Source organism: Pantherophis guttatus, chromosome 4 (genome assembly GCF_059756535.1).
Source record: "Pantherophis guttatus breed Tessera chromosome 4, ASM5975653v1, whole genome shotgun sequence".
NCBI lineage: Eukaryota > Metazoa > Chordata > Lepidosauria > Squamata > Colubridae > Pantherophis > Pantherophis guttatus.
The window spans coordinates 16,631,233-16,645,772 of record NC_142066.1 but is presented as its reverse complement, the minus strand read 5'-3'; the positions used below and the strand labels follow the sequence as shown (position 1 = coordinate 16,645,772).

The 14,540-nt window shown below is 37.4% G+C and overlaps 1 protein-coding gene and 1 long non-coding RNA gene across 2 annotated transcripts; both read left to right on the top strand.

Annotated features, from left to right (window-relative positions):
- On the top strand, positions 1-6,786 carry LOC148113778 (vomeronasal type-2 receptor 26-like). Its single transcript, XM_087893378.1, has 3 exons — positions 1-203; positions 2,470-2,761; positions 5,851-6,786. The coding sequence occupies exons 1-3, from the start codon at positions 1-3 to the stop codon at positions 6,784-6,786; spliced, it is 1,431 nt and encodes a 476-aa protein (XP_087749504.1).
- Positions 6,787-7,059: 273 nt separating this feature from the next.
- Positions 7,060-9,878, top strand: LOC117657713 (uncharacterized). The gene is made up of 3 exons (XR_015734310.1): positions 7,060-7,271; positions 8,222-8,348; positions 9,491-9,878. It is a non-coding gene; the product is annotated as an uncharacterized LOC117657713 (long non-coding RNA).
- Positions 9,879-14,540: the final 4,662 nt, after the last annotated feature.

Below are 14,540 nucleotides of genomic sequence, written 5' to 3'. Positions count from 1 at the left end.
ATGACAGCACTATTGCCAGACATTGTTTGCCATATTTCTGCTACGAACACAACATGTTCTATGGGCAAGCTTCATCTTATGAAGCATAAATACTATCATTCAGGAGATCTCATCATTGGTGGCATTATGCCTCAATCCTACATAATGTTTGAAACAATGAACTTTACAAGGCATCCATCTGAAGAACTGATTAATGATTTCATGTACAGACATGTTGCTCTTAAATGTGGCATGCATATGTGTATCTATATTTAACAAAAAAAAAGAGTTAAAATCTTTCTGTACTATGATAATAACTTTGTTAGATAATGGAGTACCCAACTCAAAGGAAGGCTAGCTCCCAACTGCCATGCTATTACTGCAGTATTATTAATCTGGTTGGTTATTACAGTTAGCCAAATGTTATTGGTATTATTATCATCAGCAGCATATTTTACTTCTTATCAATTAGTGCAGTTATTTTTTTTCATGCATGCAGCTGCCCACTGAGATCGCTCCCAAAGCCTTAAAATTTTCCATGTAGGAGACCTAAATTTAGCACAATGGTTTTTCTTTTAATTGATTCTAATTTTGAAAGTCAAAGATTTCCATATTTTTTTGCTATTTCATTTCCTGTGGATCATTAAAGATGCATCTTATTTGGTCACTGTTTACAAGTAACTGAAAATCAATATGCAATCATTGTAATGATTGCAAAATAAGAAACTAGCACGTCTCTGTGTCTGTTTAAAAGAATCAAAAGATCTTGAATATCTGTTCCCTGCAGCTGTCATATGAACAATTGGCAAATAATTTGAAACAGGTGCAGAAAAATGCTACGTCTGCATTCTTATATGGATCAACCTCATGGAAGAAAGTGAATGAGGAGCTGTAAAAATAAAAAATAGAAGTAGGTCTACTAACTGCACAAGGAATACTAACATTATTGATGAATATCGCTTTCATCAATTAATGCATTCTTAGAGAAAACTATTCATAATAGATGAATGGGATTCTAATAGTTACCTCCATTTGTACAGCATTCTCCATTCTTTTCATTAGACCAACTTTCAATGTCATAGAAATGAGAAGTCCTAAAATACATTTGAAAACATTTCAATTCCACTTCTCCAAATAGGCCAGGAAATTCTGAAATTCTCTTTAAAGTACAGCTGTTAATATTATCAGTATGATAACATGATAAAGTTTATTTGAATGAAGCTAAATTTTATTGTACTGTCTGTAAAATTAGGCAGACTTTGGCTAGCGATCAATGATCTCAGCACTAAATGTAATACAGTATTTACTTATGCCTCATTCTGTTTGGCTTTATTTTATTTCAATATTTTAATCTTTAATTCTGGTCTGTGACTGTAATAAAAGATAGATTTATTTATTGAATGAATGAATTCTATTTGCTGCAGAATTAATATATCAATTTTCATACTTGTGCATCTTGCATGTATCTCAATTAAGTAGTTTGAAAATTATATGATAATATTCAAAAAGTAAACAGATCAAGTCTGACCTCAATGGCTCAGTGGTTAAAGACACTGAGTTTGTCAGCTGGAGAGCTGACAGCCAGCCTGAGTTCGATACCTGAGCTCCGCTCAATGGTGAGCTCCTGCTACTTGCCCCAGCTCCTGCCCACTAGCCTTTCAAAAGCATGCAAATGTGAATAGATAAATAGCTATCACTTCAGTGGGAAGATAACAGCATTCTATGTACCAAGCTAGCTACATGACCATGGAAAATATATTTGAATAATGCTGGCTCCCTTGGCCAAGAAACAGAGATGTTCACCACACCCTAACATCGGACACAATTGATAGGGAAATTTTCACCTTTTTATTGTTATTTATTTATTTATTTTATTAGTTTGTCAAACATGTACAAGATAGTAGGTATAAATATGAACATGGACATGATCGAAGGAAATGAATACAAATAAATGGGGACAATAGGACAGAGTTGGTAGGCACGCTGGCGCACTTATGCATGCCCCCTTTTCATACATTTTAGGAATGGGGTGAGGTCCACGGTAGACAGTTTAAGGTTGAAGCTGTGAGGGTTTGAGGATGTAACAATGGAGTCAGGTAGAGCATTCCAGGTGTTGATCACTCTGTTGCTGAAGTCATATTTTGGAGGGGTTTACCTTGAGTTTGTATTGATTGTTTGCCCGTGTATTATTGAGGTTGAAGCTGAAGAAGTCGTTGGCAGGTAAGACATTGTAGCAGACAATTTTGTGTACTATGCTTAGATCAGACCGCAGGCAGCACAGTTCCAGTGTGTCCAAGACCAAAATTTCAAGCCTGGTGGCATAAGGGATTCTGTTGTGAGCAGAGGAGTGGAATACTCTTCTCGTGAAATATCTCTAATTGTCTAATTAATTGTCTGAAATATCTAATTGTCTTTAGTTAATTTATAAACTGTGTGAGAACTCCCATCATGACCAAAGCAGCATGTCTTAAAATATACCTTTTACTGCAGGTTTTTCCTTCAGAATTACCAACATGTTCTAGCTCTGATCTTCGCTGTAAAGGAGATCAATGAAAAGACTGTCATGTTACCTAACATAACTCTGGGGATTCTCATTGCGGATAGCTATTTCATGGCAAGAGGAGCCACCTTTGCTTCAATGGAGCTTCTTTCCACACAGGGCAGATTGATCCCTAACTATAAGTGTGATGCAAAGGACAAGACAACATCTGTTATTGCAGGATCTAACTCTCACATCTGTTCCTTCATGGCAAACATTCTGAATATTTACAAGATGCCACAGGTAAATTCTGCTTAAGAGAGAGAAGAAGAGTAAGGAAGGAAACTATTTTTTTTCTTCTTTTATACTAACTTCTCTGATTTGGAAATTGCACCAATTTCAAACTAGGAATGAGGAGGCAAACTTGTAGGCTTGTCAAAAGATGTGGGTATTTTAATTTATTTATTCTGTGCATGTGTTTGAGCTAATTCATATTATACCATTAATTTCATGGGTCATATATGAGTTCACTGATATATAAATTGGGGCCATTTTAACTTGTTCTCGCCATATTTTAATATTGATAGTATAAAGGATTCAGGAGCTTAATTTAGTCATTCAATTATCCTTTAGAGATTCCATAGACAGTGAAAAATCTTTTCCTCTTCTTCACTGCTACATTATGGAGATTCAGTAGCAGTAACAGAAGGAAAGGGACCTTGGAGGTCATCTAGTCCAACCCCCTGCTCATGCAGGAGACCTGTACTAGGGATTCGAACCACCAAAATGCGGACCTTTCTGATTGACAAGCTCAATGTCTTAGCCACTAAGCCACCTAGTCAAGCTCGATGTACTCTGTCATGCTATTGGCCATACTCACTTATAGATGTACGCTATTTACTTTTAGAGATGCCAGTCAACACATTTTAGTGTTTGCAGTTCTTCAAGAAACCAAGGAGATCCATGGACTTAGCAAAAAAGCTAAAGTCACTTGGGAACCAAATGATGGAGAGCCTGGATCCACTGATGATCAATGCAGTAACCAGGACTACTATATAAGGAAGCCTACCCGCTAGAAAGTTTTATAATTCCGCTCAGTCCAGAAGTGGTATGGCTGGAAAACTGGCCTGGCACTCAAGCAGGAAGGGAATGGTTCCAAGAAGTGCAGTAGTGGCCAAAATTGTGGAAAACTTTTGGGAAAAGTGTATTTTCTAAAACTAGCTAATAATACCACTTTTTTTGGAGTAGTACCATAAAATTATACATCAATGGAAAGATAATTTAATCAAGAATGAAATGCAATAGCTTTTATGAAGGATTTGCTATTAGAATAGCAGTTACAGTATAAAGAAGAAAAGTGAAACACGTAGAAAAAACAAGATATACAAAAAGTATCACCATAGAAAAAAATGAGATATACAAAAATTATCACCATAGAGAAAACGAGATATACAAAAATTATCATGCCAGTTAATACTTAGTTGGGTAACCTTTAGCATATATTACGGCCTTACGACGTCTTCCCATGGAGCGAACCAAGTCTTTTAGTTCTGCAGCTGTTATAAAGTGAAACCAAATTGAATGATGGCTTCTATTAACTGGGTTTTATTGCTGGGTCACTTCTGACCAACAAGTTTCTTTAGTCAGCTCCATAGATTTTCAAGGTCTGGGCTATTCCCAGGCTATTCCAGCAGTGGAATATGATTATCTTGAAACTCTAATAAAAGTGGTGTTATTAGCCATCAAACCTCAAAAATACATTTTTCCCAAAAGGTTTCCACAATTTTGGCCACTACTGTACAATGTGGCTAGGTAGTAGCAAATATATGACAAAAGAGACATTGTTTGATTTCACCAATCATGATAAACAGCGCAAAGAACAAAGGTCAAAATTCTGTCTGGGGAGTGTAGTCAGTTATTATCTGACACAGGAAAATGAAACTAATGATGGCCACAGGTTTCTGAACTGCTGAAGAATGACTGAACTCAAGCATGAATGTTATTTCCCTGAGAAATAAAAGCCTCAGGACCAAAATGCACAAAGCTCAGTGTTTTGGCATGAAACAGTCTAGGACAGTGGTGTCAAATTCACTGAGGGCCACATCAGGGTTGTGTTTGACCTTGGGGAATCGGAGTGGGCATGGCCAAGGTGGGCAAGATCAGCTCAATGTCACTCATATGATGTCACTCGTATCAGGGTGCCTGTGGTGGCCCAAGTGCTCTGCCAGAGAAAACAGGCTCCTGAGCTCCGCTTTCGGCTGCAACAGCCTCCTGCAACCCTCTGCCAGTGAAAACAGAGTTCAGGAGGACCTGTGTGTGGCCCTCCCAAGCTCCGTTTTCACTGGCAGAAGCACCAAGGGCCAGTCCTTCACTGTTTCCAGGGTGGGCCAGATATAAGCACCCTGTAGGCCGGATCCGGCCCCAAGGCCTTGAGTTTGACACCCCTGGTCTAGGAGTTTCATTAGTCACAAAAGGAATTTTGGTAGGTGCTTCCTGTTAAATGGTAGAGCAGGAGACAATATATTTTCCAATATATATATATGCTATTGACTCTTATATCAGACATTATGGAAACTAACAGGCAGGTATTTTAGTAAAATGGGTGCAGCGATAAATGGATATGGAATATTTATAGTCTCTTGGTCAGAACCAGAACAGGAAACTATCACTGTACAGAACTTGTAGGATCACAATTTCCACCAAGATGAATGATCTGGCTTTAAGGACTGAAAATTATTCAAAACTGTATATGAAACACCAAATTGATTTGTATTTTACTTTATCATTTGAGGCATATGGCTTACGGGAACAAAAAAACAATGATATTTTATTGATCTTTATATTGCCATCCCTTGATTGGTTCACTTTCTTTGCTGGGACATATAAGCAGGAAACCAGATGAAGGAGATAGTGTGATGCACTTTCATTAGAACCTTTCCTGAATCAAGAATCAAGAACTTATTTCTTAAATCTAGATCTATGGCTTTGTAATAATGTTCACGTTTATACATTTCTTTAAAAAAAGATGTTTATCCCTCAGTTCTGGGCTGGGGATATGATAATGTTTAATTGCAAATACTGTAACTCATAAATATTTACTGTGCTCCCTCAAAAATAAGACCGGGTCTTATATTATTTTTTGCTCCAAAAGTTGCATTAGGGCTTATTTTCTGGTTAGGTCTTATTTTTGTGGAAATACGGTGCTACTTGCGTCTGTCTGGCTGATGATCTTAACTGGGGCTTATTTTTAGGGTAAGGCTTATATTACAAGGATCCTAAAAAATCATGCTAGGGCTTATTTTCTGGTTAGGTCTTATTTTCGGGAAAACAGGGTAGGAAAAACATGAGTATTGCATTTGGACATCCATCATCTGTTTAATTCATTTTTCTAGCTCCTCTATGGACCTGCCCCCCAAAAAGAAGACAATGTACATGCTGCATTCTTTCATCAAGTTTTCCCAGATCAGAGCATTGAGATTAAGGGAATTCTCAGTCTGCTCTTGTATTTAAAATGGAAATGGATTGGGCTGGTTTTTCAACGTACCGAGAGCGGGGAGAGATTTGTACAGAATGCCGTCACTACGTTTCCCCAGAAAGGTGTGTGCTTTGAATTCATGGAACAGGTGGCCATGGAGACATTTTCTGACAACATTTTAGTTACATTTCGTGAATTGATTAAAATGTACGTGGTTATCATGAACAGCACTTCCAATGTTGTCATCTTACATTGTGAAAACCAGGTCATGGTCATTTTTAGAATGTTCCCCTATGCGTCAGATTTTGAAGAGATCCCAATCAAGAGAAAGGATAAAGTTTGGATAATGACAGCCCAGATGGAGTTCACCTCACTTTCCTTTCAAAGAATGCGAGAGATGGATTTCTTCCATGGGGCGATATCTTTGGCAGTGTCCTCCAAAGAGATCTCTGGGTTCAAAAATTTTGTCCAAATGAGAAAGCCAACTTCAGAAAAGGAAAACCATTTAACAAGGTTGTTTTGGGAACAGGCATTTTTATGTTCCTTCCCCAGGTTGGATGAGGACATTGGAATAATGTGCACTGGAGAAGAGAAGTTGGAGAGTCTTCCTAATGCTATCTTTGATACCACTATGACTGGGCAAAGTTACAGCATCTATAATGCAGTTTATGCTGTGGCAAATGCGTTGCGAGCCGTGCTTTCACCCAGATTCAAATATAAAGTTAGGGCAGCCAGACTATTGACTGTGAATCAAGAGGCCTGGCAGGTAGTGTATATCTTACTTATCTGGGGACATAATGAGAATATTGGAATGGTGATATTTAGGTCTCTTCCTTTTTTAGTGTTCTTATAATTTTAAGAATTACATTTATCTTTACAATGATATGTAAGTAGTGGCAAGAATATGGAGTATGTATTTGTAAATGAAATCAGATCTGATTTGACAATCTATAGCTAATCCCAGGTATGACTTGATGATCTATAGCTAATCAATTATTAGACTTGATTCAGTATGTATTGAATAAGTAAACTGATCCAAAGTGTGAAACTTAGTAATGTAAAGTATTAGTAGTATAAGGTATATTTATCCCTATCAATTCTTCTATTTAGCTGCATCACTATCTGAAAAAACTCTCATTTAACAACAGTGTTGGAGATAAAATTTATTTTAATGAAAATGGGGAATTAAGAACTGGATTTGATATCATCAACTGGATCACATTCCCAAACCAGACTTTTCTTAACGTCAAAGTTGGAAGGGTAGATCCCACAGCTTCTCAAGATAAGCTGTTCACCATTTCTGTAGAGAACATCACTTGGCCAGACGAGTTTAACAAGGTAATTTCTGCTCAGAAGTGGGATTGACATAATTTACCTACCGGTTCACCCAGCACCAAAAATGTGAGCGTGCGCCTCCGCTCCACGCATACGCCCAGGACTTCTGTGCATGCGCTTTGCTTGTGCATGTACCTTCCATGCAAGAGCCCGGCAAAAATGTGGACAGCATAGAGCTGGGGTGAGTGAGCAGGTGGGCAGGCCCACCTGTGATTTCCACTACAGGTTCACCCAGTACAGGCAAAGTTCAAAGTATCAGCAAGATTTTATTTCTCCTTACAAGCTCCAGAGATACGATCCATCTGGGTCACCATGATTAAATCAGCCTGAATATAAAAGAGAACTCAGCCTTCATGGTTAGGCTTTGACACAACTTCAAACTACCCACATTCATTAATGTTCACGGATGTTCCATAAAGGTAAAGGAAATGATTTGCACATATGTGCTAGTCGTTTCCGACTCTAGGGGGTGGTGCTAATCTCTGTTTCAAAGCCAAAGACCCAGCACTGTCTGAAGACATCTCCGTGGTCATGTGGGTGGCATGACTCAATGCCAATGGCACACGGAACGCTGTTACCTTCCCACCAAAGGTGATCCCTATTTTTCTACTTGCATTTTTTACATGCTTTCGAACTGTTAGGTTGGCAGAAGCTGGGACAAGTCACGGGAGCTCACTCCGTTATGCTGCACTAGGGATTCGAACTGCTGAACTGCCAACCTTTCAATCGACAAGCTCAGCGTCACAGACACAATAATACTTTGATTTTATTTCCTTAAATAGATATGTAATAGATTTGTTTGTTAGAAATACTGTACATACTAAACATGTTTCAGAAAAGTTGTACTTTTTTATTTTGTGCTCAAGAATTTACTTTATACTAGTACATTTAGAGAGAAATACAGATCTATGAAATAACAGCAATAATAAGAACATTCTGGTTTCATTTATCAGATGCTGCCCCTTTCTGCGTGCAATGATAATTGCAATTCAGGTTACAGCAAGTTTAAAATAGAAGGTAGACCATTTTGTTGCTATGATTGCCTTCCTTGCGCAAAAGGGAAGATCTCAAACAAGACAGGTAAGGGATGTCAGTTGTAGATCTGTATGTATGTATTGTGACCCAAGCACTAATCTTGAAATTAGCACTGTGTGTTCTTTTTAACTCTGAAGTGAGATTGTGCTATTGATCTAGAATTACTATCTGTCTATGAAACTTTAAAGCAGGGGGGCCCAACCTTTGGCCCATGGACTGGTACCAGTCTGTTGCCAATTAGGAACCAGGCCACTCAACTGGAGATGAGGGGCAGGCAAGCAAATGAAGTTTCATCTCTACATGCAAGGAATCTAGATTGCATGTGAAACCATCTCCTCCCCGCCTCCCCCGGTCTGTTAAAAAATTGTCTTTCACAAAACGATTCATATATTGGATGTACTCAATAGTAGTGTACTTCCAGAAAAAAAATAAAAGATGTAATGAAGGAGCTAACGAACTCAGATGTAATGAAGGAGCTAACAGTGGATTCTCTTTTCTATGATAACATTCCATCAATCTACATGTTCTCCTGAACTTTAGAAAGAGAAAATAAGTTTTTAGCCAGTGATGATTTTGCTTAAAGAATTTGTGCAACCACTCATCTTGACATGTGACTCTATACAGCGAACAATAATAAATAGAATAAAAACAATTACATTCCAATCACCAAAATTAAAACATATAGCAGCTGAGAAAAACCACACCGTCCACAGTGACTCACAGTACTTAGTGAATACAATTGTTTTTGTTTGTTTTTTTAGAATCGCTAATGTACATTTTTTCCTCCATTACATTATGCTGCTAGCAGCCTTAGACTTTGCCAAAGACTGATTTTTATCTAGGATAAAATAGCTACATCACTGTTATGAGAAAAATATATGTCTGCTTATTGGCCAATACATATAAATATAAAGACCAGTCCAAACACCACCATTCATATACATGCAAGGAGAGAGACAGAGAGACAGAGACAGAGACAGAGACAGAGATAGAGAGACAGAAAGAGACAGCAAGAACAGACTTATGCATTGGTACATTCACATACAGACTTCATCTTTCTGTAAGATGTTCCTTGATAAATACTTGTTATAAAGTATTTAGAAACTAATAAAATGTCATCAACTAATTTTCAGCCCATCAAAGCCAAATAATTGTTATACTTGAAGCACAAGTATTTTGTTTTTCAGATGCAGGTGACTGTTTCAAATGTTCAGACAATCAATACCCAAACAAAGCTCAAAACCTTTGCATTCTGAAACGGATCATATTTTTGTCTTACAAAGAACCCTTGGGAATTACCTTGACAAGTATTGCTCTCTTCTTTTCTGTCATCTCAGCTGTGGTCCTGCGAATCTTCATTAAACACCAGCACACGCCCATCGTCAAAGCCAACAACAGGAACCTCACCTACGTTCTTCTCATTGCTCTCCTGCTCTCCTTCCTTTGCACTTTGCTTTTCATTGGGCAACCTGACCAAGTGAAATGTCTCATGCGACAAACTGCCTTTAGCATTATCTTCTCTGTAGCCCTTTCTTGTATGTTGGGCAAAACAACCATTGTTGTTCTTGCTTTCATGGCCACCAAGCCCGGATCTCAAATAAGGAAATGGGTAGGAAAAAGACTGGCTATCACTATTGTCCTTGGTTGCTCCTTGGTACAAATTACAATTTGTATTTTATGGCTTACAATTTTTCCCCCATTTGCTGATTCTGATATGCACTCAATGCCTGAAGAAATTGTCCTGCAGTGTAATGAAGGTTCAACCACTATGTTTTATACCGTTCTTGGCTTTTTGGGAGTATTGACTGCTATCAGTTTTACAGTGGCTTTCCTTGCTAGGAAGCTACCTGATAGCTTTAACGAAGCCAAATTCATCACCTTTAGCATGTTGGTCTTTTGTAGTGTCTGGATATCATTTGTTCCAGCCTATCTGAGCACCAAAGGCAAATATACAGTAGCTGTGGAGATCTTTTCCATTTTGGCTTCTGCAGCTGGCTTATTATGTTGCATCTTTTCCCCTAAATGCTACATTATTTTCCTGAGACCTGATTTAAACAAAAAGGAACAGCTGATAAAAAGATAATTGGCTTATACTGTATGGATTATACTGTATGGAGTTCATATTGCTGTATATTCACTGCAATAGAGCTTCATTCACTTCTGGAAGAAAGGCTCAAATTTTACAATTAACTATAACACATACATTTCATCCTAGTCTTCTACTGTAATTCCTGAATTTAGCAACATTAATCTGAAAGATCTGTCCCTATTCTCTCAAGAGAAAAATTTGTTGAAATGTTGGCATGGTGCCAGAAAAAAACTTCAAATGATGAATCTTCCACGAAGAAAAAGGCCATAAATTCATTATTAATTATTTGGGTTTCTAGTCTTTTTAGGCAATGACAATTGAAAGGAACAGATGCTAAGGTATTAAAATCTTAAACAGAATTTGACCATCCATGAAAATTTGTTAAGTGGTTATTGTATTTAAAAAAAAACACATGACAAACAGAATAGGCTGCAGGAAAATCATGTTTATAGACTAAAAAAATATTCTGCACAATAAACTTACTGCATTCTCACCCCACTCTGGGGCCAGCCAGAGGTGGTATTCGCCAGTTCTCCAGAACCGGTCAGAACCTGCTGGATTTCACCCCTGTCCCCTCGCCCCCCAACATATAATTCTTACTATTCCAAAAATTAACTCCTGCTCATGCAGAGGAAGTGTAAAACACCATTAACTTGGTTTAAACAAGGTTTCAATTGCCGCCATGCTTTTTCTTTCTTTCTAATGATATCCAGGTCTAATGAATCATTTACTACAGAAATGCACTCTGAATTCATATTCACCAAGACTTTATAATATATTTGCATACTATCTTCAATCAATTGAAAAATACTGTATCTATTCCATTTTGTCCCGTTCGGGTTAAATCAGTGGTTCCCAAACTTTTTTTGGCCATGTCCCACCTAAGCATGCCTAAAATCCTGATGCCCCCCCCCTGTGGTGAAATCCAAATTTTTTTACTACCGGTTCTGTGGGCATGGCTTGGTGGGCAAGGTGTGACTTGGTGGGCATGGCAGGGGAAGGATACTGCAAAATCTCCATTCCCACCCCACTCTGGGGCCAGCCAGAGGTGATATTTACCAGTTCTCCGAACTGGTCAAAATTTCCACTACCGGTTCTCCAGAACCTGTCAGAACCTGCTGGATTTCACTCCTGTCCCCCCCATCCCCTGACATATAATTCTTACTATTCCAAAAATTAACTCCTACTCATGTGGAGGAAGTCTAAAACATCATTAACTTGGTTTAAGCAAGGTTTCAATTGCCCCCATTAAAAATCAAATTGCCTCTCTGTGGGGCGTGGGCCCTATGCTGGGAACCACTGGATTAAATGAACTCGGCCTTGTCGTTAATTGTTTGGTACAGTACATTCAGATACAGTATTTTATCAGACTGTTCAATCAAAATCATCATATTGAAGGATCTATTTAGGATTTTGTTTTTTTGGACTTCTTTCAATGTATATAAGCTTTTCTGTAGGAAGCTTGCCACTGAAGAGTTATTTATGGATTAAACACATTAAGAAATACTAATAAGTCTGCTCAAAATAAAGCTACTGGTAACTAATATTTATATCAACCAAATTAATTTGGGTATAGTTCTAGTGATTATATGATTTCATTTTAGAACACCTGAAGAGAAAACGATCCAAAAAGATGTTTCAACTTAGATGGGAGAATATGAAAGTCATTTCATTTTGAGAATGGAATGAAATAGAACAGCTTGGTATAGTGTTTTAGGCACCAGGCTAGAAACTATGAGACTATAAATTACAGTGTCATCTCAGGTATAAAGGCCAGCTGGGTGACCAATTACTCTCTATCAGCCCAGCCCACCATATAAGGTTGTTGTTGTGGGGAAAATAGGAGGAAGAAAGCATATTACATGTGTTCACTGCCTCATGTTATTTATAAAAATCATAAAAGTGGGATAACAATCTGAGTCGACTCGATTGGGGATCCCATAATAAAGTGGAACTTGTTAGAATGTTATATCTACAGTAGTGGCCAAAATTGTGGAAACCTTTTGGGAAAAGTGTATTTTTGAGGTCTGATGGCAAATAACACCACCTTTTTTTGGGGGGGGAAGCAGTTTCAAGATAATGACTACTTCAGCTTCAACCTCAATAATACTCAGGAAAACAATCAATACAAACTCAAAGTAAACAGCTCCAAACTCGATTGCAGAAAATACAACTTCAGCAATAGAGTGGTCAATGCCTGGAATGCTCTATCTGACTCTGTTGTTACATCGTCAAACCCCCACAGCTTCAATATTAAACTGTCTATCGTGGACCTCACCCCATTCCTAAGAGGTCCATAAAGGGGGCATGCATAAGCGTACCAGAATGCCTACCATCCCTGTCCGTCTGTCCCCATTTTTTGTACTCATTTCCTATGTTCATCTCCATGTTTATACTTATACCTGTTATCTTGTACATGTTTGACAAATGAAATAAATAAATAAATAATCATATTCCACTGCTGGAATGACCTGGGGATAGCCCAGACCTTAACCCAACTGAAAATCTATGGAGCCGACTAAAGAAACTTGTTAGTCAGAAGCAACCCAGCAATAAAACCCAGTTACTAGAAGCAATCATTCAATCTTGGTTTCATATTATAACAGCTGCAGAACTAAAAGACTTGGTTCATTCCATGGGAAGACGTTGTAAGGCCGTAATTCATGCTAAAGGTTACCCAACTATTAACGGACATGATGATAATTTTGGTATATCACATTTTTTCTATGTGTTTCACTTTTCTTCTTTATACTGTAAGTGCTATTCTAATAGCAAATCCTTCATAAAAGTTATTGCATTACATTCTTGATTGAATTATCTTTCCATTGATATATAATTTTATGGTACTACTCCAAAAAAAAAAAAAAAGTGGTGTTACTAGCTAGTTTTAGAAAATACACTTTTCCCACAAGGTTTCCACAATTTTGGCCATTACTGTATGTCTTTCAGAGAAATAAGTATATTCTTTAGAATTGCCATTTTATGTTTCCATGCACCAGCAACCTGCTTACATATTACTTATTGAGTAACATATTTGATTTGGAATAGCTTAAAAAAAAAAGAAATATGTGATTCATAATTCATGGTGGACATTTCCATTTGTAATTAGACATTTTTTCAACTGGAAAAAAAATTGGAACATTGTAGTATTTTTTTATTCTCCTTTTGCAAATTAGAGAAGGAGCTGATCTTTTCTAAGCCCCCACCTCCAATCTCAAAACTTTGCCTTTAGTTACTAACTTCAATTGTCATGGAATTGCAAAATTGGCAGACATTTTTATTTTTAAAAAAAATCAATATAAAATATGGCATATTCTTCAGACACATCATGCCGAAGGTCCCTCAAGCATGGGATGATTTGCCCTATCATTATCAACTTCTCCATTATTAACTCCAAGTCCCAAAAGGGATTCAAGAAATAGATCATGGCAATGAATTAAAGCTATACTATATATTATCTCATTTCCGTGTAGGGAGAGAGTGGAGAAATAAGACGCCCTCAGTTTTATTCTTTGCAGATTATGTTGCAACCAAAGGAAAACTCATTCTGCAGAATGATTTTATTCCTTGCAACCCTACTCATGTTATTGCATCCTATCACATGCTATATTTTTCTTGGTAAATGTACTGTTGGGAATCCACTCCTTATTAGTCACAAGAAATACCATTCAGAAGATCTGGTTATTGGTGGCATAACTTCTCAGATTTATATATTTTTCAGCAAGATAACATTCATAAAGACGCCATCTAAAGAAATTGTGGATGATTTAACGTAATTATTTTTATTGTGTTGCGAACTGGGATCATTCTTCCCAGTTATTTGATATATAAAAGTAAAGAGTGGAGTGGTTTTAATGGATGGTAGATGCTATGGCAGTAGAAGAGAATAGCTTTAAAAGTGCAGGAAGGGAATTCTGAATTTACATGCCATTCCTTTTTTTGGAATTGTAATTATTTAAACATTAGCTAACCAGTAGTATTAGTAATAGCGTTAATAGAGGAAAAATGATGAAAAGAAATAGTTGTAAGATAGTGGAAAAGATAAGGAAGGATAATATGCCATATTTTTCGCATTATAAGTCTCACTTCCCTTCCCCCCAAAAAACTGGGTGGAAATGTCTGTGCATCTTATGAAGTGAATATTGCAG

Excerpts from the sequence above, each read along its gene's own strand:
- LOC148113778 (XM_087893378.1), top strand. The coding sequence starts at position 1 with ATGACAGCACTATTGCCAGACATTGTTTGCCATATTTCTGCTACGAAC. Across the intron at positions 204-2,469 it reads GAACTGATTAATGATTTCAT|GTTTTTCCTTCAGAATTACC; the intron begins GTACAGACATGT and ends CTTTTACTGCAG. Across the intron at positions 2,762-5,850 it reads ATATTTACAAGATGCCACAG|CTCCTCTATGGACCTGCCCC; the intron begins GTAAATTCTGCT and ends TCATTTTTCTAG.